The 26,354-nt window shown below is 47.2% G+C and overlaps 1 protein-coding gene across 2 annotated transcripts in view; it reads left to right on the top strand.

Annotated features, from left to right (window-relative positions):
• The first annotated feature begins 13,313 nt into the window (after nt 1-13,313).
• Nucleotides 13,314-26,354, top strand: part of IGSF9 (immunoglobulin superfamily member 9) — a 67,696-nt gene continuing 54,655 nt past the window's right edge. The window contains exons 1-3 of one of the 2 annotated variants that reach the window (XM_035098174.3): nt 13,314-13,732; nt 20,403-20,780; nt 22,697-22,891. In XM_035098174.3, coding sequence (XP_034954065.2) covers nt 20,723-20,780; nt 22,697-22,891 — 253 coding nt within the window. In that variant the 5' untranslated portion in view covers nt 13,314-13,732; nt 20,403-20,722. Of the gene's footprint in view, nt 13,733-20,402; nt 20,781-22,696; nt 22,892-26,354 lie in introns of those variants that run through there. The other variant, XM_035098177.3, reaches the window with a different exon arrangement.

The raw sequence follows: 26,354 nt of genomic DNA, 5'->3' as shown, positions 1-26,354 counted from the left end.
CATATTCACTTTCAGTTCATTTTATTCTGTTTTATTTATTCTTACATTCACACCCCACTGGTCCCTCTGAGGAGTGGTACACTGTTCCTCCCTCCTCCATTTTATCCCCACAGCAACCCTATGAGGTAGGCCAGGTTGAGGGACAGCGACTGGCCCAGCGTCACCTGGTGAGCTTCACAGCCAAGTGGGAATTTGAACCCTGGTCTCCCAGGTTGTAACCATTTCACCACAGGGCTAGGGAAGCATTTTTCAGCTTAAGGGCCACATTAACTTTCTGGGAAACCCTCTGGGGGGCCATGTGCCAGCAGGAGTGGAGACAAAGGCAAAAGTAGGCCAAGCAATGGATAAAGACTGTACCTTTGCACAATATGCTGGCTTCTACACACACACACACACAGACACACCCCTCTCTGTTGTCTGTCCTGGCAAGCAAGACGTGATTAAATGGGGGGGGGGGTTATCACTTTAGTATATAAAGCGTTTTAAAACAAATAATATAATTGATTGAATAAGAGTATTACTATTGTTATTAGATGGCAATGAATAGAACCCAGTTAGCGATTGTAAAATTCAGGGATACTAAAAAAACAATAGTCGTGCCCCGCTCCATCCAGGGCACAACTTTGCATCTCATTTACAATAAGGAAAAGCATATGACTGTTTAGCATCCTGTACAGTGGTACCTCGGTTTAAGAACAGCCCTGTTTACGAACTCTTCGGTTTAAGAATGCCGCAAAACCGGAAGTAGTGTCCGGTTTGCCAACTTTACCTCGGTCTACGAACGGAAGCCGAACAGTGGAAGGGCACCGGCGGCAGGATGCCTCAATAGGGAAAGCGCGCCTTGGTTTAAGAATGGACTTCCAGAACGTATTAAGTTCGTAAACCGAGGTGCCACTGTATCTCTAAAGGGGAAAAAGCACACCAAGCAGTTTCTCCACCCTGAAGTGCTTTGACTAGAAGCTACCAGAAGGGGGAGCTTGTGTGTTGTCTTTTCTCTTTAGACCAGGGGTCAGCAAACTTTTTCAGCAGGGGGCCGGTCCACTGTCCCTCAGACCTTGTGGGGGGCCGGACTATATTTTTTGGGGGGGGGGGAGTGAACGAATTCCTATGCCATACAAATAACCCAGAGATGCATTTTAAATAAAAGCACATATTCTACTCATGTAAAAACATACTGTTTCCCGGACCGTCCGCAGGCCGGATTTAGAAGGTGATTGGGCCGAATCAGGCCCCCGGGCCTTAGTTTGCCTACCCATGCTTTAGACCAGGCATCCCCAAATTTCGACCCTCCAGATGTTTTGGACTACAATTCCCATCTTCCCTGACCACTGGTCCTGTTAGCTAGGGATCATGGGAGTTGTAGGCCAAAACATCTGGAGGGCCGCAGTTTGGGGGTGGCTGGGTTAGACAAAACATCGTCCCTAATTGGAACCTGGTTATTATTAATTTTAATAACCCCTGATTATCCTTCCCATCTGCTTCACACATTCCTTACACAGGTGGGTGGAGGATAGGAGGAGGGGACACTCGAGAGGAAGGTTGGAGGGGCAGGTCAGGCTATCAAGGCCTACGAGTCGCACTGGCTATATTCTCCCTCCATTTGCTGGGAATCACAAGCAAGGAAAGTTGCCCTCAGGTCCTGCTTGCGGGCTTCCAAAATCCGTTAGAATTTATCACTCTGGATGATGCAGGACAAAGATTTTACTTTGCACGGCGCATCGTTCAACTGTGGAACTCTCTCCTGCAGGAGGCAGCGATGGTCAGCAATGTGGATGTCTTTAAAAGAGGTTTAGGACAGGGATCCCCAAACTATGGCCTGTGGGCTGGATATGGCCCGAAGGACGCATTTATCCGGCCCGCGGCAATGCCCACTGCCGCTGCGCACTCTTACCGGCGCAGCGCGGCTGCCCACTTCCGGGTTGAAGGAGCACCGGAAATAACTTGCACGCACGTTATTTCTGGGTTGGAGGAGGCCCGTATGCATACGCACAAGCTATTTCCGGTGCTCCTGCGACCCGGAGGCGCACCGAAATAGCGTGTGCACACGCGTATGGGCGTGCACTCTCCGGCCCGCCGCGCGGTCGGCGCTGCAGGCACTGGCCCAAAGCGCGGTGGGTGACCCCTGGTTTAGGCAAATTCACAGAGAAGGCAGCTGTCAATGGCCACAATAATTTGGGGAGGCAGCCCATGGGGAGGAATAGCTCTGGGCCATTTCTCCTCTCCGTGCTGTTGCTGCTGCTTTCTTCCAGAACATTCTCTCTCAGGTTTTCTGTCCTTTTAAACCCCCAGAGACAGTGGATGAGGTGGGCGGGGGGGCGGGGCTGGGCTGGGCTGAAATTTCAGATCCCATTTCAGAAAGCTCACTCTGTGAAGCAAGGAGCTATTCTTTAAGCAGAAAACTTTGTAGAACTCCCTCTGAGATGGTTATGCAACCGCTCCCGTGTTTTATAAGAGGTGCTCTTGACTCAGAGCACCAGGCTGGCTTTTAACTTGGATTGCGGGGGGGTGTGGGGGCGGAGAGAGAACCCATGGGCACGGGAAAGTGAACCCGCAGGAATTTTTATGACATGCCGTCTGAGCGCTTCATGTTCGTTCTCAGCACGTTAGCGGGATGAGGGCATAGTATGCCCAAATAGGCTGTGAAGCTGGAGCCTCTTGCACTGATTGGCTGAGCTCCTCTTACGTCACAGAAGGACAGAGCAGGCCTAAGTGTGTCTGGCGGCTATTGGCCCCACAGCTCTACTCCCAGAGAGGGCTGGTGATAGGCAAAAGGGCCTGGAGCATTAATGCAGGGAGCATTCGCAAATTCAGGGCTTTTTTCAGCCGACACTCAGTTCTGGCAGCTCTCAGGTGGGCGCCGTTGCCATTATAAGGAAACAAGTTCATGGTGAGTTCCAGCACCTCTTTTTCTAGGAAAAAATACCGGTAGCCCCGAGCAAACTTGAGAATAACCATGGGAGGAGAAAGAAGAAATAGCAATAGGGAGGGATCTGAGAGCATAAAGAGAAGGAGACGGTGCAGAGGAACATATAATGGCCAAAATGATAGCTATGGGGGACTGAGTTTCTGAGGCTTGTGGAGTCCACTCCCCCTTCCCCCCAATATTCCAATTTGCCTCTTTCCTGAAATTTCAGTTTTTTGCTTTTAAAAGTGTCCAGTCCTTTTTTAAAAATGCAATAGAACAAAAAGGGTGCAGGCCTCAGTGCTGTATACCTGAAGGAGCATCTCCACCCCCATTGTTCAGCCCGGACATTGAGATCCAGCGCCAAGGGCCTTCTGGCGGTTCCCTCACTGCGAGAAGCAAAGCTACAGGGAACCAGGCAGAGGGCCTTTTCGGTAGTGGCACCCGCCCTGTGGAACGCCCTTCAAACAGATGTCAAGGAAATAAGCAGCTATCCTATTTTTAAAAGACATCTGAAGGCAGCCCTGTTTGGGGAAGTTTTTAATATTTAATGCTGTATTGTTTTAATATTCGATCGGGAGCCACCCAGAGTGGCTGGAGAGACTCAGCCAGATGGGTGGGGTACAAATAATATATTATTATTATTATTATTATTATTATTAGGTTGCTCACTAACTTCATTTTTTTTTACTTCATAAAATTTATATACCGCTTTATTGTTAAAAACCTCAGCGCAGTTTGATGTTTTACTGTGTTTGATGTTTTAATTGGTTGGAAGCTGCCCAGAGTGGCTGGGGCAGCCCAGTCAGATGGGCAGCATCATATTATTATTATTATTATTATTAATCAACTTGCCTCCATCTTCCGGTAGTCCAGCCTTTGAGGACAAATGCACAGAGCTAACTGACAAGACCTAAGCCAGGCATCCCCAAACTCCAGATGTTTTGGACTACAATTCCCATCATCCCTGACCACTGGTCCTGTTAGCTAGGGATCATGGGAGTTGTAGGCCAAAACATCTGGAGGGCCGCAGTTTGGGGATGCCTGACCTAAGCCTTTATCTGTATATGATCCCTGAACCTATTAAGCTACCTATTATATCTGTTGCTTGGTGATCCACTGCCTCCATAGGCCCACTCAGTGAACAATTTCCAGCTACAGGCGTCTCAGGGGAGGTTGGGGAAACCGGAGTTGACTGGCTTCAAATATCTAGTCAATTTGCAGGGCTTTCAAGAACACAGGAGGCTGCCTTATACTAAGGCAGACCAGTGGTCCATCTAGCTCAGTATTTCCTATACTGACTGGCAGCAGTGATGCTCCAGGGTACCAGGCAGGAGTCTCCTCCAGCCCCACCTGGAGATGCCGGGGATTCATTTGAGGACCTTCTTGACGCAAGGAAGATTCTCATGAGATGAAGGAGCAGGTTTATCTAAAGTCGACAAGCTTTATCTAAAGTTGGGCACCATTTTGAATCAACATGGCGGACGGGCCTTCCGTAACTGCCCTGATTTTACCCACTGCTTTCAGAACTGCCGTAGTTTTGTTTTGCTGGGTATGAGGCTGTTGTTGTTGTTGTTTAGTCGTTTAGTCGTGTCCGACTCTCCGTGACCCCATGGACCAGAGCACGCCAGGCACTCCTGTCTTCCACTGCCTCCCGCAGTTTGGTCAAACTCATGTTCGTAGCCTCGAGAACACTGTCCAACCGTCTCGTCCTCTGTCGTCCCCTTCTCCTAGCACCCTCAATCTTTCCCAACATCAGGGTCTTTTCCAAGGATTCTTCTCTTCTCATGAGGTGGCCAAAGTATTAGTATTATGAGGCTGCTAGTTTTTTAATTAAAAAAATACTTCTTAAACAAGTAAAGAAGATACGAAATGAATACAAAATAACTGGGGGACTTTCGGAAGGATTTCTCCAAATGATCCGGCTGACTTTACAAATGGTTTCAGCAGCAACTGAGAAGACCAGCAAGTCTGGAATCAGGTACCTCTAACCACAGATGGTATCCCAGCATGGCTTGGCCAAAGTGCTGCTCCACCTGCGCTGCCCCAGGGCCCCGGGCGTTGGACTCGCTGGCCTGTCAAAGCAATCAACCGGCTGTCATCACGGTACACCTCTCGCCTTCAGTGAGCTAACGCAAACGGACAGGTAACTCTTGCCCACTAAAGAAACCTTCACAGAACTGGAAAGCTCTGCGCTGCCTCCCTTTCCCTTCTCTCCTGCCTTGCCTCGAGGCCCTGGGGGCCAGTTTTGCAAAAGTAGGCAAGTGACTTTGAGACCCGAGTTCCGATTCCAGAAGCCGTGGGAGCGGGAGCCAGCCTCGTGAATTCTGTGCCAACAAAAATAACTGTTGGGGGTCCAGACGGTCGGTCGCCCGCTCTACAGATAACGGCACAGTTGCAGATTTGGGAGCCAAGCTGAAGTTCTGTTCAGCTGATGCCCCACAAGCAAATCATTACCTCTCAGCCTAATCCCTTGCAGGGTTGCTGTGCACTTAAGCGGCTTGGAGGAAAGGCAATCTTTGCATGCATAGAGCTCGTTTTCAGTGCTGGGTGTGGTTGCCAAGTGTGATTTCTACGTTCCTGGTTCCTGGATCGTACTGGGGCCATAGAAGCCCGAATGCAATCTCACAGGACAGGGGCAGAGACAGAGTGGAAACTGAAGACTCTGGAGAGAAGCAGGGCAGGTATGGGATGAGGGTGGAGCTTGATGAGTGAGGGGTGGAGCCAGAAAAGTTTTGCAGAAGGAAAGTGCAGTTGGGGTGGAACTTGATGACTATGGGACAGAGCCAAAATGGAATAGGATGAAACAGGGTTTGTGCCAGGATTGGAGCCTGATGTGTTATGAGAGCCGCCTACGAGGATGAGGTAGGCCAGGCATATTGAAAAATAATATATATATATATGATAAGAATAATATTGGAGAAAACTGGGTATTGAAACTTGCTTAATCTAAATCGTATATCCCAGTTTTCAGTGGCCCTTTAAAGTATGCTTCACGCAGAGTATACGCAGTCAGAAGTCGACCTGGCTAAGAAAACACCACCAAGAGCGTAGGGAATTATCTCCCTTATATGAAACCCCTTACTAGCTGTACGCTTGTAAAAGCATACAGAAGAAAATACAAACTGTTGGGTTTCTTTAACTGAAAAACAAACTGACTCTAAAGAGACTTTAAACTAAAGATAAATGCTTTCTCTCTTAGCAATGTTATCTACCCACATTCAAAACCTCCCACAAACCTCCCATTAAACTACCCGAGAATTAACAGTATTCTAGCATTATAACTAAGCAATCATACTAAAATTCAACTAAGGAATCTCTTAAACTGAGAACAACTGAGAGAGTGATCTACTACGAGATGAATCAAACTGAAAGATCTAACTAAGAGATACAGAAGGCTTTCTGGCAGAGCCTTATATACAAGAAGCAGAGCCCACGCTTGTGGGCAATTAACAGAAACCACCTGCACCTGTTTCTCTTAAACAGACAGTATTTACATTAGACTGGCTCTAAAGTAACTTGACTATTCAAAAAATCCAACAAGGCATCCCCAAACTGTGGCCCTCCAGCTGTTTTGGCCTACAACTCCCATGATCCCTAGCTAACAGGACCAGTGGTCGGGGAAGATGGGAATTGTAGTCCAAAACATCTGGAGGGCTGAAGTTTGGGGATGCCTGATAAAGGTGGAATATAGTCATTTTTGGAAGTTTTCACACTCCCGAACTATTTATCTGACAAAACATGGTTTATTTAGGTATACTGTACAGTGTTTATATACAGTGGTACCTCGGTTTAAGTACACAATTGGTTCCAGAAGTCTGTACTTAACCTGAAGCGTACTTAACCTGAAGCGAACTTTCCCATTGAAAGTAATGGAAAGTGGATGAATCCGTTCCAGACGGGTCCGCAGAGTACTTAAACTGAAAGTACTCAAACGGAAGCGTACTTAAACCGAGGTATGACTGTACATGCAGAGATAAAGGTAAAAAAAATTGAGGTGCCAGTGTCATGATTAAAATTCATCTTGTACGTTTAAACTTTTTTTTAAAGTAAGTTGGCAACCCTAATCAGCAGAAGGACTGACACCAACTTGTCTATTTGGCAACCTAGTAAGTTAATGTTTATTGGAGACATTTATGCTAATGATATATTCATAGTAAAACTGCTGTAGGTGCCGGCACAAAATGGCTGCCATGGGGAGCAAGAGAGAGAGAGAGAGAGAGATGCCAGTATTCTGCACTAGTGAGTCCTGTCACAAACAAGCCATATATTTACATGCACACACATAAGCTCCATACTGTAATGCATTTTTGTTCTTTCTTACTAGCATATGCATTAGGATGGTGACTTTTTTACAACCTCATTTCCCTGTATCATAATTTGATGAGCTTTCATTAAAGATTAGATAAAATCTTACTTTCAAAGAGATTTGGTAAAAAAAACACCTCCCGCACAAAATGATTTTAAAATTTTTATTTATGAGATTTTTAACCATTTTTGAAGTCACTGTAAGCAGATATAAAATTGAACCCAAGCATTAGAGTCACATATATACAACATTATATAGGGTCATCAAACACACAAGGAAGCTTTTTTTAGCTGCAGTAACAGTATAGACGCCGCTAGAGGACGATGTTTTGCTACCTCTCCTGTAGGTTCTTTTCCCAGCATCCCCGGCAGGGTCTGCTGGCTGAGTTTTGAGGTCCCCAAAAGGGGCTTTTACCTTGCGCAGGTGTGACATTTGTATACCCAATGTTGCTAAGAACACTCCCCAATGTGGAATGTGGTGTTGTGTTCAAATTTGATACGAAATATATATAGGATTGTTAATACAATTTTATGAAATGGTAAAACGGCATACAAAAAAACTAAAAACGGTTTGTGTGTAACCTTTTTTAATATTTCAGTGGAATATACCTCATTTTAGTCATTAATAGGCAAAAGTTCATCCATTTGTGCTACAGGAAATAATTTTTGAGGGGGAAAAATGAAAAAGTCATCACCCTAATATGCATTCATGCACACCTTTCCCTAGTCCTGTGTATGCATTTCTGTATACATTACTTGCCTGGAGAACTGAGTCGCAAAATCTGGAGAATTGCAAATTTCGAAGGACAGCTGTTTTTCGGTTCACTTATTGTTTCGGGACGTGCCTTTAAATGCGAACTGGATCGGATTCCTTCGCCATCTCTATTTGGGGGGCAGAGTCAAGGCATGAAAAGCCGGCAGATTTATGGGCAGAGAGCCTGTCAGAAGAACCCGGCAGATGGTGGCCATCTGATTTGCTATGTTTTCAGTGGCTAATTACCGGCTACCTGCCATTTTGACAGCTAGGGCCTGTAAAAAAAACGCCAGCTCTGGGGAGCAACACACAGAAGGACCCAGAGAGAGAGAGAGATGAGACTTATTGCAAATGGGGCCGCTGTGGGGAGAGGAAGAGCGGCCGGCTCCACTCCGAACCACGAGACTCTTCTGCCAAACTGCAAGGGATTGATTGAGGCTGTTGTGGGAGATACATGAAAGCAGCTTAGCTGCAATATTATTTACTCTTAAACTCCTCTTACCTTTAGCCGTGTCCTCAGCAAGCTCACGGCTAAGAGGGTGCCTGGCAGAGGCTGCATGACGTAGGCTTTTCCGCCCACTGCCAAAAGTTGGAGGGGCGCTGACTGCCCAAAGCCTGGCCTTGAAACAGGGTCACTGCCTTTATGGACTGAGAAGCCCCCTAGATCTCAGTCCATTCATGAACCTGAGGGTATAAAAACACAGCGCTTACGCTAAGACCCACTGATTTGAATGGGAACCTACAGCAAAGAAATACTGCAGCCTTGGTCTGATTTTCTTGTTATTTAAATGTATTTATTTTTATTTATTTAACAAAACCCAGTGCGTTTTTCTGGGGGTACTCAAGGGTGTGCAGTAGTACTGGCATCTTTTCCCCCCAATCCCCCCAAAATGTTAAAAGTAGCACTAACTGTAACAACTTCATATTGAGTATTACCACCTTTTTTTTCTTGGGGGGAATAAAACGCTAACAAAATCTATATAGCGCTGGATCGTAAGAGGAGCTCTAAGCGTTTTACAAAAATGCAAAAAAAGTTAAAATTATGAATAAAAAGCAGTTAAAGACAGGTGTTTAAAAACAGTTAAAAGATTATTAAAATCATCAGAAGCTAAAAAGAGATGATGGTTTTGATCTTTCTATGCCGCCCATCGGAGTGGGTTGCCTCTCCGTCTCTGAACAGGCTTGCCTTAACAAAAATGTACTCCGATAAGATTACAGCGATTCCAAAGCGCAGAAGGGGTATTATGGGCCCCTGTAACAGCGCCAGTTCTGGCGATCGAAGCTGTCAAGTGGGTACATAGGGGGCAAAGCAATCCCGCAAGTATACTGATCCCAGGCTGTGATAGGCTTTATATGCTACTAGTAACTCCTTGAACTTGGCCTGGTAGCAAATCGCAAGCAGTGCAGATCAGGAAGAAGGAACGTTATATGCTTAATGAGCACAGCAGCTCATCCCCGCTCATAAATCAGTTGCCGAGCCCCCCCCCCCACAGCCATCTAAGTCCCCTCCTCTCCAGGGCTCTTCCCAAGCAATCAGAGGCTGTGCCTGTGTGAAGCCTGTCACTGCTCTGCCCCTTTCAGCCCTCTTCTGGTTCTGGAAGACAGGAGGGAGGGGTGCTTGTCATAGCAGGAGGGGAAGGCACCCTCCTGATTCATCTCTGGCTCTTGGCTTCCCTCCTTCTGCTTCTGCCTCTGGTCTTCTTTCTACCAGAGACTTCCCCTGTTCACTAAGGTCTGTTACCACGTCAGCTTCCGACACCTCCTCCTCTTCCCAGTCCTCTTTCTCTTCTCTCTATAACCACTAATCATTGTCCCACCACCGCTCCCCAGGCTCTGAGCCTGTTCCCTTGCTGGCTCCCCAGTTGGTTCCTCCTACCATTCCTCTGTATCCAACTAGTCCCATTACATCCCATTAGTTATGTCTTACCACCTTTACCTGAGGCAGGGTGCCACTTGAATTCCAGTTGCTGGTGAACCACAGTGTCCCTGTGCCCTGCTTGTGGGCTCCCCAAGAAGCATCGGGTTGGACAGGGGAGGAAACAGGACACTGGATTAGGACTGTCTAGGTCAGGCATCCCCAAACTGCGGCCCTCCAGATGTTTCAGCCTACAACTCCCATGAACCCTAGCTAACAGGACCAGTGGTCAGGGATGATGGGAATTGTAGTCCAAAACAATTGTAGTCCATCTGGGGGGCCAAAGTTTGGGAATGCCTGGTCTAGGTAGTCCTCTGGTCTCACCCAGCAGAATGGCTTCCCTGTTCAGCCATGAAGCTCACTGGATTCCAATAAGTAATATTCTCTCTCTCTCTCTCTCTCTCTCTCTCTCTCTCTCTCTCGGCTCAGCTAGATGGGTAAAGGAAAAGCATCTTAGGTGCTTTGTATTATGCGATATAACACTGCGACACCAGATGGCACTGTGGAGTCCTGTCTTTCCCTACCAGATTTCCCGTTACTGTATGAGTTTATAACGCGTTTAACTGAATCGCTTATTTGACGTGCCTGGATCCAGCCTTCCTCTTTCTCTCTGCCAGCCCCTCCTCCCTTGCAGCATTGTTGTTGTCAAGAGGAAGTCGCGAATCCTTGGAGGAAAGGCAGAGTAAAGCTATAGTCCAAAAATGCGGCTAAATATACAGCAATATTCGTGGTTAAAAGAGAGGTAGAGCAGCTGCGTTGCATGTAGAATGTCACTGGTTTAATCCCCTACATCTCCCGATGGGACTGGAAAAGGCCCTGTCTGAAAGCCTGGAGAGCCACTGCCAGTCTGTGTAGACCGGGGGTTCTCAAACCGTAGCCTGCGGACAACCAGATGTTTGGGAGTTTTGTGGTGCTGGTCCACGGCATGTCTGTGGATTTGTGGCTGAAGGCAGGCGATGGCATGTGCCTCCTGTTGAATTTTATTTGTATGCTTATTGCTTATTTCATTTCCTATATTGCATTCTATTGTATCACAATTTGAATTCATAGAATCATAGAACTGCAGAGTTGGAAGGGATCCTAGGGGGTCATCTAGTCCAACCCCCTGCAACCCAGGAATCTTTTGCCCAACGTGGGGCTCAAACCCATGATCCTGAGATTAAGCACCCCATGCTTCTGCCGACTGAGCTATCCCTATGCAATTTGAATCCTACACAATAAAACACAGCATAATAACAAATAAAATAAGCCCCAGCACAGCACATTACAATTCTTACAACAGAAAGCAAAAATAATAATTGAGTGATCCACCAAAATCCTCAGCAGCTTTCAAGTGACCCCAGGGGTGTGTAAAAAAATAAAGGTTGAGAACCTCTGGTGTTACATGATATTGAGAGAGATGCACCCTGGTCTGATTTGGTAAAATGCAGGTTCCTAGAGCAGCTGCTACTTGTGAAGGCTTAGAGGGGCTGGGTGAATGGAATTTGAGCCTTGTTTCAACGCATTCCTTGGCTGGGAAATATATTTTAAAACTTTGACAAAATAAAGGGGCGGGGGGGGGGAGGCCTGGATGGATTTGAGCCCAGACAGGTATTTCCAGCTCAGCCGCCGCAGCGAGAGATCAGATGTCTCCTGCGCCCAGACCAGGATTAGATTAAAGGGAACTTCAAACAATATCTCTTGTTTCAGCCCCTCTGAGGTAGTGATTAGAGAGAGGAAAATAATCCCTCCGTCACACACCTGCTGCCTTGCCTGGCTCTGATGTGTGTGCAGTCACAGTAGAGGAGGCTTGCTTTGTGCCCAGGGGGAAGTGGAGAATGGAAGGGGAGTTTGGGTTTGAGTGGCAATTTAGAAGCCGCAGCGAGAGACTGGGCTCCCCACTGCGGCGCGTTGAGTCACATTTGATCACGCACCTGTGCATCTCATAGCCTGTCCAAAAAGCATCGGGAAAGTAGAATGTGTCTTGGATTTACTTGGTAAATCCTGCTCTTCTGAGCTCACGGGAACTCTCCATAATGCCCTTTTTGTTGTGCATTCATGATTATTTGTGCTCATGACATTATCAGGGCAGTTACACTATTTGTGCCTGCAAATGTTTCATGGGGGGGGGGGGGACATGCTGCCTCATTTCCAGTCCCTGCATGCCTTGCAACTCCCTGCTGAAATCCTGTAATATTTCATACCACAACTGTTCAGGTTTAAGTTTTTTATTATGCTGTGCCCCTCCGGACGGCAATAATGCAGAAGCACAGCAGAGCAGTTAATAAGGTGGAATGTTGAGTGGACAGTCCAGACGAAATCCGCCACCAATCCACTATTATCGTGTCGATGACAGGTTGCGGAATACACATGAATGCAGAATGAAAAGGACACCTGGAGGGTTTGGGATTGGACTCTGCATAGCCAAACCAACTGTTCAGGGAGTTCGTTCATTTTAAAAACATTTATACACTGCTCAATAAAAACCTTTAAGTGGTGTACAAAAAATGAAACATTCAAACTTCTGTTGTCTATGTTCCAGTAGGTAGCTTCTGTGTTAGATTACTGCAATGTGTTATGTGTGGTACAGCCTTTGAAGGTGACTTGGTGCAGAATTCAGTGGCCAAGTTGCTGGCAGCCCATTGGTTTCCAGGCCCAATTCAAAGTGCTGGTTTTGACCTATAAAGCCTCAAATGGCTCAGGACCCTAACACCTCATGGTCTGCCTCTCCCATTTTGAAACGACCCGGACCCTGTAATCATCATCATCTGACGCCAGGCAAAAAATATTTCTTTTTCACCAGGTCTTTGGCTCTTAATTACCCATGGGTGGAATGTTTTAATCCTGCCTTTGAAAAATAGGATTTTATTCGTTTTTCCTTTCAATGTATGTGTTTGTTTGTGTGTCATGTTGGGTTACCTTGGTTAAAAAGCAACCACTAAATGCATGGTTCATGGGGTCACGAAGAGTCGGACACACGACTAAACAACAACAACAAATGTATTAAATATATAATAAAACAGAGTGGAGAGACAACATAAAAACCAGTAAAACAGCATTATCAAATAGATTCGGCTCTGAGGGTGGGGGCAATCATTTGTAAAATGGGGAGGGAAGAGAGATCACCATCCTTTGCAACATGCTCATCAGCCCATTCCGCTAGGAGGCACTGACTCCGCATCAATAGAGGAGCCCTCGGCCCACGGGGGGTGAACTACATCTCCCACAAGCCTTTGCAAACGAAACGGACATAGATGGCTATAAATCCACACATAGCCTCGCCCGCCCCCTCTTTTAAAAGCTCTCAAGTCCTGCCTTTCCGCTTTTCTGATTAGTGAGTTTGGAAGGCGCAAGAGGTGTTTCTGGGCGCGGGATTGGCTGTTCCTGTGGCAACAAAGCGGCTTGGGGAAGGGAGGGGGCCAGGGGACCCGCCCCTCCATTGTGCTGCGAGTTTTTCTTGCCAAAAGCTTGGCTGGGGGAGTTAAAGAGAAGCGAGTTGAGATCGTAGCGCTTATATCTCAGCGCAGGCGGATTGCGCGCCCGCGCGCGCCTTCTTATTTTGCGCTTGAGGGGAATCCGGTGTCTTGCAAGGCGGGTGGAGGGATGCGAGAACACTGAAAGGGAGAAATACTTAAAATTTTGATAGCAGTAAAAAAGAGGGTATTCCGAAAATTAAAGGGGCGCGCGCACATCCCCTCTCCAAGCGCCGATCCTGCGCGCAATGTTTGCGCCCAAGCGGCGAGAGCTGCCTGGGAGCGCCGCGGCTTGCTGGCTGGGGACTTGTTGATGGAGCCGGCGGCCGGAGCTCAGAGGCTGGCCGGGACGGAAGAGCCCTTCCTGGGAGGGGGCACAGCAAAGCGGCGCCTGTGCGCAGGTAAAAAAAACAAAAAACCCCTGTGCGTCGGAGACAGGAGGGCGATGGGGTCCCCCGTCTTGAGCCCGGATCTAATAATGCGTGCGCTTTTTCCCTAGTCGCGAGAGGCTGCGGAATTGGTAGGAGCTGAAGCTTTTGTCCCCCCAACTGTTCAGGAGAGAGTTGCGGGGTTTGGTGGGTCGGCGATCCTACTCTTGCTTCCCCCTCCCAACTCCAGCGGGGCCGGGCAGGGGGTTGGGGAGGCGGATCCGGGAGAGCCAGGACGCCTGGGTTGTCTCCCCAGAGGGAGGGGAGTCTGGAACAGCAGTTTGGACCTGCACCTCTGCCGTCGCGCGCATAGGGGGAGAGAATCGCGATTTTCCAGGTCCAGCTTTTAAGCGAGGGAAGAGAAGTCTAGTGGTTTGAGGTGGAGAGTCGGGAACAGCCTCGGGGGCTCTGCTCGGAGGAGACGCTTGTCGCTAGGAAGTACCGTAAGAGCCTCCGCTTCCATCCCCGCCAGACTCCAGAAGAGGGAGAAGAACTGGGTGGTCTTGGAGAGCCGAGAGTCTGTTCTAGATCGGGGGGGGGGGGATCCGTTTCAGACCAAGGGCCACATTCCCTTCGAGACAATCTTCCCGGGGCCACATGCATGTGATCGGCCTCCAAGTGGGCAGGCACGGTGAATGCACGGTTTCCTTTTGTGCAGAGGGTTTGGAGTTCAGGGGCAAATTCCACCCAGGTGGAAACAGAGCAGGACCAGGATGAGATGTTGCGCTGGGAGAGTCTCAAGGGCCAGACAGGTCTGGAGGGACATATTTGGCCCCTGGGTTTGATGCTCACCATCTGTGGCCTAGAAGGATTCTCAGGGTGCCTGGGTTCCCCTTCGGGCTCGAAGAGGTGGGGGCTGAGCAGGCAGGACTCCTGGGTTTTTCACACAGGAACAAGGCAATGTGGAAGTCTGCTGTGTTGTTATAAAAAAATGCGTCTTTCAGCTGGAAACTATGGGGGCGGGGGATCAAAGTGTGTAGAGCCACATATGGAGGTTCTCTAACTTATGAGACTGTAACCGACTGCAGGTCCCAGACTTCAACAGAAAGACGGTTAATTTCCACAACACCCCCTCCCCTTTGTTTAAAATATCCAGCCTGGTGAACAGTTTTTGGAACCTTTGGAAGTGGATCTGAAAGATGGTGCCTGGCTGTGGGCTTTGGATTCAAATTCATACGAAATATCCCAGGGCGCTTTCTTGCGTTTACGCTGGATCATCGTGAGCATATATCCCAGATGCAGCACTGGCTGTTTGTTCTTCCCCCAGACATTTATTGGGGACGGGAATGGAAGCCGATCTCCCTTTGCGATTGGGGGCTCAGGCTGGAGGAAGGCTGTTCGAACAATTCAGCAGGGGGGGGGGGTTGGCAAATGGGAGCTTGGCTCACATATCATGATCGATACCGATTAGCATCAGTAATAACTATTTTAGCGCTTTTCTTCACACAAAAGCACAGTATCCTCCATCTCCCTGTCTGTTTTCCTTACGGAGCTGAGAGAAGTTCTTATTTTACTTTGAAAAGTGGAAATGTATTCATTAGAAAGCCGGTGTGTTTGAGAGGACTGCTGTTGTGTGTTTGGTCGCTTGGCAGTGGTGCCCAGATAGAGGGATCATCCAAAGGGGAGATGTGATGGGTTGGATTTTCCCACCTGGAACTGGGGTGCAATCTGTAGGAGATTTTGCTACTCTTGGTTTGCTCTTCTCATAAGTAACTGGAGCCAGAAACTTTTCCCTAGAAGACAGCGTAACTGAGGAACTCTAATTTTGGCATAAGTGTAATAGCCATCTCCTCTCTTTCCAGAAAATTGCTTCTTCCTCTCTCTAATTCCCCTGCTTTTAAATGTAGGTTGGCCATTTGTCAGAACAGAATCCTGAACTTGATGGGCCTTTTGGCCTGATCCAGCCACCATGCATAAAAGCTTTCTGAGATTGCCTTTCCATGCATCCCTGTCCAGTCCTGATTATTTGCTGGAGGAGGGGGAAATTGCACTGTCTTCCCTTTTGTGTTCTTTTAAAACATTTGTACCCCAGCTTTCCTTAAAGTCAAAGTAGCTAACAAAAAATATATAAAATGCACTCCAAAAAAGTCAGCCAAAAGCTCTGGAGCAGGCGAGTGGCTTTCATTACATCAGGGTGCTGAACTGCAGCTCTTTGTAATAGCGAACTCTCTGGTGGGCGGCAGGATAGTAACCTAAGCAGTGTCACCAAGAAACAAGATGGAGGAACAGCAGGATGAGGGAGAAACTAGGGTTGCCATATTTCAAACAGAAAAGTTGTTGAGCTCTTCTTCCTTTTTTTTGCCAAAGCTGTTGGGCAAGGTTGCTGAAAATATGCCATTTTTTGAAAGAAAAACCTGCAAAATGGGCACTGCCAACATGGGCTGCCATATGCCTGGATTTTCCCTGACGTCTGCCCAATTTTCCGACCAGATATGCCCGGGAAAATCCGGACGTATGGCAGCCCTAGGAGAAACCAAAATTTTGTAGACCAACAAAAACAGGGTATGGAGAATTAGGGGTAGAACTACCACCCCCAACCAGTCCAGCCTTTGTGGGAGTGGTTGTTATGGCCGCATGATTAGGTTGATTAATTAATTGGCTTTAAAAAAATTGATCAGCTGTAATAATGCCCTCAGTTAGTTGGAGAACCAATTATTATTTTTGCATGCTGGTGTGGTTGGAGTGACAGTCAAGGATGAGAATAGCTTGTCGTCAGCTATCTGCCGGGGCAGAAATCGTACTTAGCTTTGGCCAAATGGCTGCAGAAACGTCACCACACACAGTGAAGCCTATCTTTAATATTATCCTGAATATCTGGAGAGGCATTGGCCTGTCAAGTAGTTAAGAGTCTCTAAGGGAGACCTAAGTACTGATCCTCCAATTGGCCATTAAGCTTATGTGGTGACCCTGGGCTATTCATTTGTCCCAGCTTGTCCTACCCTACAGGGGTATTGTGAAGATAAAGTGTGGTGCCTTGAACTCTGCTGCTTGAGGGTTTCCTACAGGCATCTAGGTGACCACTATGAGAACAAAATGCTGGACTAGATGAGCCATTGGCCTCATCCAGCAGGCTCTTCTCATGTTCATTGGAGGAAATGTTAAATATTTTAAAAAAGAAATATACTTACTAAAACTGCAGACAGCAAGAACCATCTTAGAAAACGGATTTGTGTACCAGTTTGAGAGCAAGAATACTGAATGCCTCTTTTAAGACCTGCTGCAACATAGGTGCACATTGTTTTTAGAAAATGTATGCCTCCCCCAACACAAGATGGATTTTTCTCGTATAAAAGTGTGTGCAAGTTCAGTAGATTGATAGACTCGAAATTGAAATTGTACACACAGTAGCCTCTCGTCTGCTGTGGTGCAGTCCTGTACAGGCTCTTGCCTCGAGGCGCTTACAACCTAAACTTCATCAGTGTGGTGAGAAGGGAATGTGCAGCTTTGGCGTGGAGAAAAGAGGAATTCTGCAACCTGTGTAAATCATGAAAATTGGCACGCATCCCGTTAGCTCGCATAAATTCATTTCTGCTTCAGTAATCATGGGGAACGGCAGTGAGCTACAGGCACTGAAGTGCCAAGCCCGGTCATTGATCGTCTGGTTAGAAAGCGAGAAACAAAACAAACTGATGCCTAGATAATTTTATGTGTGTATATTTCACACAGCCTCTTTTAAAGACCACAAAGGCAGTGCCCTTGTATCCTGGTGCCCTGCTTTAGGCAGAGTAGAAAGAGACCCCTCACCCCCACCTGAGAATTTACAATGTATTGCCCGCATACTTTGAAGCCAATTTTTTCAGCCCATGAGGACTAGAAACTTGCTTTCGTTTTGAAGAGAGTGGGGCGGGGTGCACTAAGATTTGCAGGGTGCTGAACTGGGTGGAATCATGTTGTAAACTCTTCCAAAGGTGAATGTAGACACACTCGATGAGGAACTGTAACCTTTCTGGGATGCTAGGATAAAGACCCTGGCCCCCTAATATCGAGCAAGGATTGGCAAGCTGAGTGTTAGGTGTGGGTTAAAGGGCAGAGGAGCTGAGCTTTGCTATACAGCACCTGTTCTGCCTGCGGAACTGTACTCCACAGTAGCAGCAAGGGACCATGCTGCCTGTGTACCAGCTGAATGCCGGGATCCCAAAGCATAATTTTGGTTTGTCTGTAATTAATAATATGTGTTTATATTCCATTTTTCCAGTTCAATTCCTCTATGGGGTGTGTTCAGCCAGTGTTTGAAATTTGCCAGGCGCATTTTGCACCGTTAACACAGCTTAAGGAAACATTCAGTTCACATGAAAAGGGCAGGGCATGGTGTATGGCCAGTGAGGGGTGTGGCCTGGGGGTCCCAAGGGCCGAGCAGAGAGGCCTGGAGGGCCACATTGGGCTCTTCAGGTTCCTCCACCCCAATACAGAGAAAGGCACCTCTGTTTTGCCCCGGTGATATGAGGGAAGCCATGGCTGTTAAAGTGGTATAATAGAGCTTTTAAACGTATTGGTGTGGATGCGGCCTAGTTTTCTGGAACTGGCCCAGCCATGGCATTCTGAAGCCCAACCACCAGCAAAAATAAACCGATCTCCAAGACACTTTGTGCAGCAAAATAAATATCCTTTGGGGGGGGGGGAGAATTCCGCCTCCTTTGTGAACTGGCATTTGTAGGCCTACACTTCCAGGGCCCCATCCTCCCAATTTAACCTGAATTGGCCTGCATGCCTTCAGTTTCGAGCCAACGCTTTTTAAAATAAAAATCAAATCGCAGCCTTCCCCAGAGCCCATCCATCAGCGAGTTTTGCACAGATCGTATCAGAAAGCGCGAAGTGGGCCAAACAACTCTTGAGCCTGTGTGAGTCGGAGTCTGCCTGGAGTTACTTGCTGGCCAAGACGTGTGTGTTTTTAATTTAGCAGAGTTGTGAAGATTTTAAAAGAGGAGGAGAGAGAATATTAGGGAGAGCATGACCGTTCCCCCTCCCCTCCCCTCTTTCCCAGGGTGTTTAAAACGCAGAAATAGATATGGGTGGGCTTTGGGCAGAATCTATAACATTCTGTCTGCTGGGAAGGTGGAAAGCGGAGGTTCCTTATGAGCAAGGTTGGAATAGGCAAATTACCTCTAGACCTCACTCCCCCCCCCAAAAAGGCAGGAGAGGGAGATGAGGCTAAGGAGATGGAGAGAGAGGAAAGCTAATGAGGGCTGAGGAAGGGAAGGAGGTAGAATAGGAGATTTTTGCGGAGTTCAGAGTTGAATCTGTCAGCCCATCAGCTTTCTTGCTTCTGTAAAAGGGAACAGGGAACTCTTTCTATGCTCAAGGACCATGTTACTTCTGGGCAACCTTCAAAAGTCCCTGTGACTGTGGTGAGCAGGGAAATTACCTGTGAATTTTACCTTTGCACACAGTAGACTAGTTTCTATACACAGTGACACACCCTTCTGTGTCCCCCTTTACAATCTAAGCTATTTCAAGGGATCGGGGAATGAGAGTCATTTTTTAAAAAAATAATTATTACATTTTCTGTTTTACAATTTCAAATGCTCATTTTACATCTTTAAGATATCAATGCCTTCCCTTCTTCTCTTTCCATGGTTCATTTTATAGATCTCAAATCCCTGCATATTTTGCAAAAACTATACCAGTCAGTATTCCATTATTGCATCCATCCATTATTGCATCCAACTTATTTACACTGTTGAATTTATCTTAATGCTGCCAGCGTTTTCAGCTGTACACAGTTATTTTCCATATATTCAATAAACGTTTCCCAACCTTCTTTAAACATTTATTCTTCTTGTTCTCTTATTCCATACGTTAAGTCTGAAAGTTGTACATATTCTGTCAACTTAAGTTGCCGTTCTTCTTCAGTTGGGACCTTGCTCGTTTTCCATTTTGGGGCTAACGAAACACGGGCCGCAGTAGTAGCATACATAAATAACCTTTTCTGACACCTGGGAATTTCAGTCTGAATTATCCCCAACAGAAAGAACTCTGGTTTTTTCGGTTCGCTGGGGACAAGAGTCATTCTTATGAAGGCCACGTTGTTTAATTCAGTAGGGAAGACTGGGGCAGGGGGACATACACAGGGCAGCACTCTTTGAAATTGCTGGAGGGCCATCATATAGGAGAAATGCAAAGGCTTGTTCTTTGCTGCTGGTATAGAAGCCCATGAGCTAGAATTGCAGAAGAGTAGATTTCGGTTGGGCATAACCTCTGGTCCGTAAGAGCAGATTGACAAGAACGAGTAAAAACAAGATTGAGGAGCCTGTGGCCCTCCAGATGTGATTGGCAGAGACCCTCATTTTTTTGGTTTCCAGGCATCTCTTGAAGACATTTCATCATTTTCATGTTTATTCCACTCCTTATTTTAATCCCCACAACGACCCTGTGAGGTAGGTTAGGCTTAGAGGCCATGACTGGCCCAAGGTGAGCTTCAAGGCTGAATGGCGATTTGATGGAAGACTCCTTTTATTTTATTTTTATTGGCCAGTCACAATTATTTTTACCACTTTGTGGCATTTTATTTATTGTATGTATCAATGTGCACCGCAGTACTGCATTGCATGAATACTTTTACTAAATAACCTTTTATTATGTACGTATAAACAAAGATAAACAAATCTGAATTAATTTCCCCTTTCTGGATCTTTTGCTCCGACAGGGTTTGGTCTATGCTGAGGTGCAGAGTTCGACAGAAAGCTCTGAAGTCTTGAGACTTCCCTGCCAGCTCGCTAAAGCGGCAGAAACTGGTGCTACTCCGAAGGGCTTTGTGGGGATGAGAAACGGCGTACAGGCTGCAAGGCTCCATCACCAAGTTCCCCGGGAATCGTCCGATGGTGTCTCCTGAGCTGCAAGGGGCAGCCTGACCCTCTCTTCTACCACCTCCTCCCTCAAACGAGCAGCTGGTCAGCTTGCCGGCTCGGCGTTTCGGCAAGTGGGCGGTTTTGGCGGTGCGAGGTGTCTGGTGGGGGCAGCTGTGCTATGAATTGGCGTTTATGGATTGTCCGCCTTGCCCTGGTCTGCAGCAGCTTCGCTGAAGGTGGGCAAAGGTTTTTTGTTGGTCTCTCTTTTGGAAGACGATGCTGGCGGTGCGCTAAGTCTTGCCAATAGGCTATGAAGGGCCGCTGACCCTGGGGAAATGTCATTCGAGGGGGCCGCAGCTGGTGGTGGGCGGAGCCAGAGCCCAGAGTGGGCGGGGTTTGTGGCTCTGAAGATTCTGTAGCCCAAAGGTGGAGCACCTCTGGCCCACGGCCCTCTCTGCCTCTCTGTCTGGCCCTTGGAAATCTCTCTAGGCTGCATTTATTCTCTAGCCCTGAGGTTCCCCATTCCTTGTTTTGGTTTTTTGTTTGTTTGTTTATTCCCTTGGAGACCACCCAAAATATGTCATGAAAACCTATGTTCCCTTACTTGCACCACAACTTACATTACAGTGATGGCCAAATTTGGCCCTCCAGCTGTTTTTGGACTACAATTCCCATCATCTCTGACCACTGGTCCTGTTAGCTAGGGATGATGGGAGTTGTAGTCCCAAAATATCTGGAGGCCCGAGTTTGCCTATGCCTGGACTAGAAACTTGGTCTTCATTATTTGTTTTATTCTGCCATGGAGTTATAGCACACAGACATCCTTGAATCATCCATTGTTTGCTTATAATGGGAACTTTAGGAGCCGAAAGAATTGGCAACTAGGCTGCACTTGTCGGTAGAAGGAGTCTACGAATGTAACTTTCTTGCAAACTCAAGTCTACATAGCCAGCCAAGTGTGTGGCACTCCTGTTTTTCCCTGGGATTTCTGCAACTTAACTTTCCGCCCGTTGAATTCCCTCTGCTCAATTAACAAGCTGCCTTTTCGCTACAGGGTGCCTTTCCGTGCAGCAATAATTCACAAATTAGTGTGGCCAACTTGCTTCCCAGCCCCATGATAGGTTGGCTTTTAGCAGGTGAAGCTTTTCTGCATTTGTGTGCTGAGGGAAAAAAAATACACTGCTTGAATTTCCACCTGCTGTTTGGAAAGGCACAGGAACACTATGGGGGGGGGGAGTAGCACACTTAATCTGGGGTGTGGCTCAAGAGTGCCACTTTTTTGGCAATAGAGCACGTTGGGTGAATGAGGGAAAGCGCAAAGAGCATAGCGTTATGGGCTTGATTTCCATATTCTTGCCTCCTAAGCCATACTCTAACCACAACTGCCAGCTGTGATGCAGGAGTGAGGAATCCTTACTCACAAATAAGCCCCTTACTTGCAAGTAGACCAATGACTGTCAGCCTGTGTGTGCATAGTGTGCCATCACGCTTTGGCCTGGACTCAAACCTGTTGCTCTTGAGGATTGAGGACCGGGGGGGGGGGCTGCCTCGGCCTTGGGGGTGTCTGGTACCAGGTCAGGGCTAGGTGGGACAATATTCCTTCCAAACTACACAACGCCTGAGAGGCTGTTTGTTGTTCTTGTTCAGTTCTTTTTCACGCTGTTTCAGCCTCGCCTACATTGAACATGCCCACATTTAATTGAATACTAGAATTGGACTCCCGGCCCCATCCAGACAGAGGAAAGGCGCAAAGAGCTTCTCTTTAACCAAGTGTGGTGTTGGCCGATATAGGTGATTTCTCCCCTATTGGGGAGGGATCCTGGGTGTCATTGTGTGTTCCTGCCTCTCTTTTTTCCTTTTTGATGTGGCAGACATTTTGTGTGTGCGAAACCCCTCATGGCAGCCATTTTGTGACAGCAGGTTACTCAAAAATCCAGGTGTGTCCACAGGCCCCCAAAGGGATGCTGGCCTCTGGACTAGAACTTTTAAAACTTTTGGAGGCCTTTTTTTTCAAGGCTGCACAGAAAGCCTTTGTTTGCCTTTTTCGTAAACCGCTTTGAGGGTCCCCCCCCCTTACAATCAAGTGGCATATAAATTCCGTGGAATAAATAGAAAAAAATAAAATAAAATGTGCTTCTGACTTTACCACCAGCAGGTACCCGTGAAGCAGAGCCCCGTGCTGTGATTGGCCGGACGGGAGAGAGCGCCATTTTGGGCTGCGACCTACTGAAGCCAGACGAAGCGACTCCTCCCCTCTATGTTATTGAGTGGGTGCGTTTTGGCTTCCTCCTCCCCATCTTTATCAAATTCGGCCTATATTCCCCACGTGTGGATCCGGAGTACGTAGGTGAGTCGGCTCCACTGCCTACCCTTCCTTTTATTATTATTGACTATTAACTTTATACGCCACTTACATGACAAAATGGCTTCTAAGGGGTTTGCAAGTGGGGGGAAAAATCAATTATACAATCCATACATTAATTGAAATATGAATTTATTTATTTATCACATTTTCTGCCAAGGTGCCCAAGATAGGCTTACGAGTTTAAAATACTGTGCTAAAAGAAATCCTATGGAATGTAACATTGTGTATTCTTTAATATACGATAAAATAATTTCCACAAAACATTGAAAACACATGCAATGAAAATATGCAATAGAAAAGCCAGATTAAAAGCGTAACAATTAAAACAGTTAAAAACGATTACATCGGGAGCTTCAAGTTCAGAGGAATGCTTGCCTAAACAGGTGGGTCTTCAAGGGTTGGCAGCAAGCCAGTACTACTGACGGGGCCTCTCGTCTTTCAGTAGGGTGGGCATTCCATAGCACTGGTACCACCAGTTTAAAAGCCTGCTTCCATATTATCACAATCTGATAATAACTAACTAGGTTCTGTTTCCTCCTCCTCCTCCTCTCCAAAAAAGGAATAAAGTAAGGATGCAGAACTTCAGGTTCTCCAGATGTTGCTGAACTACAGCGCCCATCATCCCTGATCTCTGGCCATGCTGGCTGTGGCTGATGGGAGTTGGGGTCCAACAACATCTGGAGGGCGAGAGGCTCCCTACTCACAATGTACTGGGCTTTTTAAAAAAGCATCATTATTATTTATTAATTTATGACTCTGTTTTCACCTACGTCAAGGTGATTTTACAGAGGAAGTTTGTCCTGAAGAGATTTGTTGTCGCTTAGTCGTGTCCGACTCTTCGTGATCCCATGGACCAGAGCATGCCAGGCACTCCTGTCTCCCACTGCCCCCTGCAGGAGGAAGCTTTAGTAGGGTTTTATATTTTGATTGATAGGGAGGAAAGAAGAAGCCCAAAAAGGGAACAGAAGGAGGCAGGACCAGTCGGGGGATGGGGACCAGGACCTCAAATCTAGACGCTTGTTGGTTTTTTGGCATTTGATGAGTTTCTCATTTTGTGTTTGTGCACATCAAACCAAATTGTGGCACACATTTTCAGCCAGAGCTGCAAACGTGAACAGATAAGAAATGTGATCTGGTTGAAACAAAACCAAACAACCCATACATTTTTGTTAACTCATAAAATATTTTGTCATATGCTTAATAAAAAGGTAAATGACCTCTGGACAGTTAAGTCCAGTCAAAGGTGGCTATGGGGTGCGGCGCTTATCTCGCTTCAGGCCGAGGAAGCTGGCGTTTGTCCGCAATGCTCACACTCCCATTGGTCCAGGTGGGAGTTACCTGTAAGAAAATGAGGATGTAAGGAGAGGCTGGCCAGTGGCCCATCTCATCCAGCATCTTGATCTCACAGTGGCCAGCTTAGAGGCCTTTGGGGAAACCAAAAGCAGGAGCTGCTGAATGTAGCAGCCACTCTCAACCTGTACAGTGGTATCTTGGTTGTCGAACTTAATCCGTTACAGAACGAATTCGAAAACCAAGGCGTTGCTTCTGATTGGCTTCAGGAGCTTCCTGCACTCAATTGGAAGCTGCGTCGAACGTTCAGCTTCCCAAAAACGTTCGCAAACTGGAACACTCACTTCCGGGTTTGCGGCGGCGTTCGGTAGCCAAAACGTCCGAGTACCAAGGTGTTCGACAACCAAGGTGTGACTGTAGTTTTCAGCAGCTGGAATTCAGAGCTATGTTGCCTCTGACCGTGGAGGGAGGGCAAGCCATTGTAGCCAGCAGTCATGTCTCCCACATGCCATTGTTTAATCCTGCTGCTTTAAAGCCATCCAGGTTGGTGGTTGTCACAGCCTCCAGTGGGAGCGAAATCCTGTAGTTTAACTATGTGCCGTGTGAAGAAGTTCTATCTTTTGTCCTGGAATTTTGCAACATCCCGCTTCCTCGGGTGTCCTTGAGTTCCAGGGTTAGGAAAGAAAGGGTGAAAAATGTCCTCTATCATTTTCTTCCACACCGTGCACAATTCTATGGTGTGGAGCTAGTATGCGCCTAACGCAAGGTGCTCCGGAGGGACGCTTGGCTGGCCACACAGAGTGACAGGTGGGGTTCCCTTGTCATGAGTTACACACCCTACACTGTCTGATTTGATCAGAGACAGTGTGCAGATCCAACCAGCCCCCATCACCGTGGGCTGCAGAGATGTCTGCGCAACTGAGCCTGCAGTGGGGCGGGCGGACAGGGATGCTGGCTCCCCATGGGAAAGGGGCCTTGCATGCATCAATGGGTGCCTGCTGAAGCAAGGCAGGACATGCCCCAAGCAAAGTCTGCCCACCACCCATCCCTTTATTGACGGGCTGGTGGTGGAGAGTTGGGGGGATGAGGAGATGAAGGGCTGGGCGAGCTTTTGCTTCGCACCCCCTGGGCTTGGGAACAGGCATCGCTTCAATCCCTGGGTGCGAGAGAGACGGAGAAACTAGGAAGAGCTATTCGTATTGAAAAATGCTTGCAATTTCTGTGATTTGTTTCAGTGCATTTGCTTGGGTCTTTTGGGGTAAGGCATTGGCCTGGACAAATGCTTTGGGGGGGGGGCATTAGGTGTTTGTTCTGGAGTATATACTGGCTGAGGGGCAAATTTGGCATGATGAGGCAGATCAATGCATTTAAAGATGCAGAATTGCCTGTGTGTGAGAGAGAGAGAGGAAGGAAGAAGGAAGGAAGGAAGGAAGGAAGGAAGGAAGGAAGGAAGGAAGGAAGGAAGGAAGGAAGGAGAAGAAGAGGAGGAGGAGGAGGAGTTTGGATTTGATATCCCGCTTTATCACTACCCTAAGGAGTCTCAAAGCGGCTAACATTCTCCTTTCCCTTCCTCCCCCACAACAAACACTCTATGAGGTGAGTGAGGCTGAGAGACTTCAAAGAAGTGTGACTAGCCCAAGGTCACCCAGCAGCTGCATGTGGAGGAGCGGAGACCCGAACCCGGTTCCCCAGATTACGAGTCTACCGCTCTTAACTTCTACACCACAGTGTAGAAGCAAGAAAGAAAGTTAGTTAGTTAGTCGCTGGACTACAAGTCCCATCATCTCCTGACCACTGGCTAGGGCTTATGGGAGTTGGGAGGCCTTGCAAAAAAAACCCAACTCAACAACTTTGGGAATTTTCTTTTTTTCTTTTTTAAGTCAACAATTTGTTTGAAATATGGCAACCCTAGAGTGAGGGGCCTAGCAGGCCATGGAGTCTTGCAGAACAGATATACCGTAACTACAGGTAGCCTAATGTGTTTATAATCATTTAATTGTATTACAACTTACTGAGCTGTACTACTTAACTGTACAATAACGTTGGGCATATTTTCATTGCATCTGCAAGTAAGAGGACTAGAGGCTTACTTTTTAATAGAAAACAAAAGTATTCAGGGAAGGAGCCTGGACTATCCTGAAGGGGGCCAGATGGG

The sequence above is a fragment of the Zootoca vivipara genome, chromosome 16 (genome assembly GCF_965207765.1).
Source record: "Zootoca vivipara chromosome 16, rZooViv2.hap1.1, whole genome shotgun sequence".
NCBI lineage: Eukaryota > Metazoa > Chordata > Lepidosauria > Squamata > Lacertidae > Zootoca > Zootoca vivipara.
The sequence above is the reverse complement of the archived record's forward strand: the minus strand, read 5'-3'. Positions and strand labels throughout refer to the sequence as shown.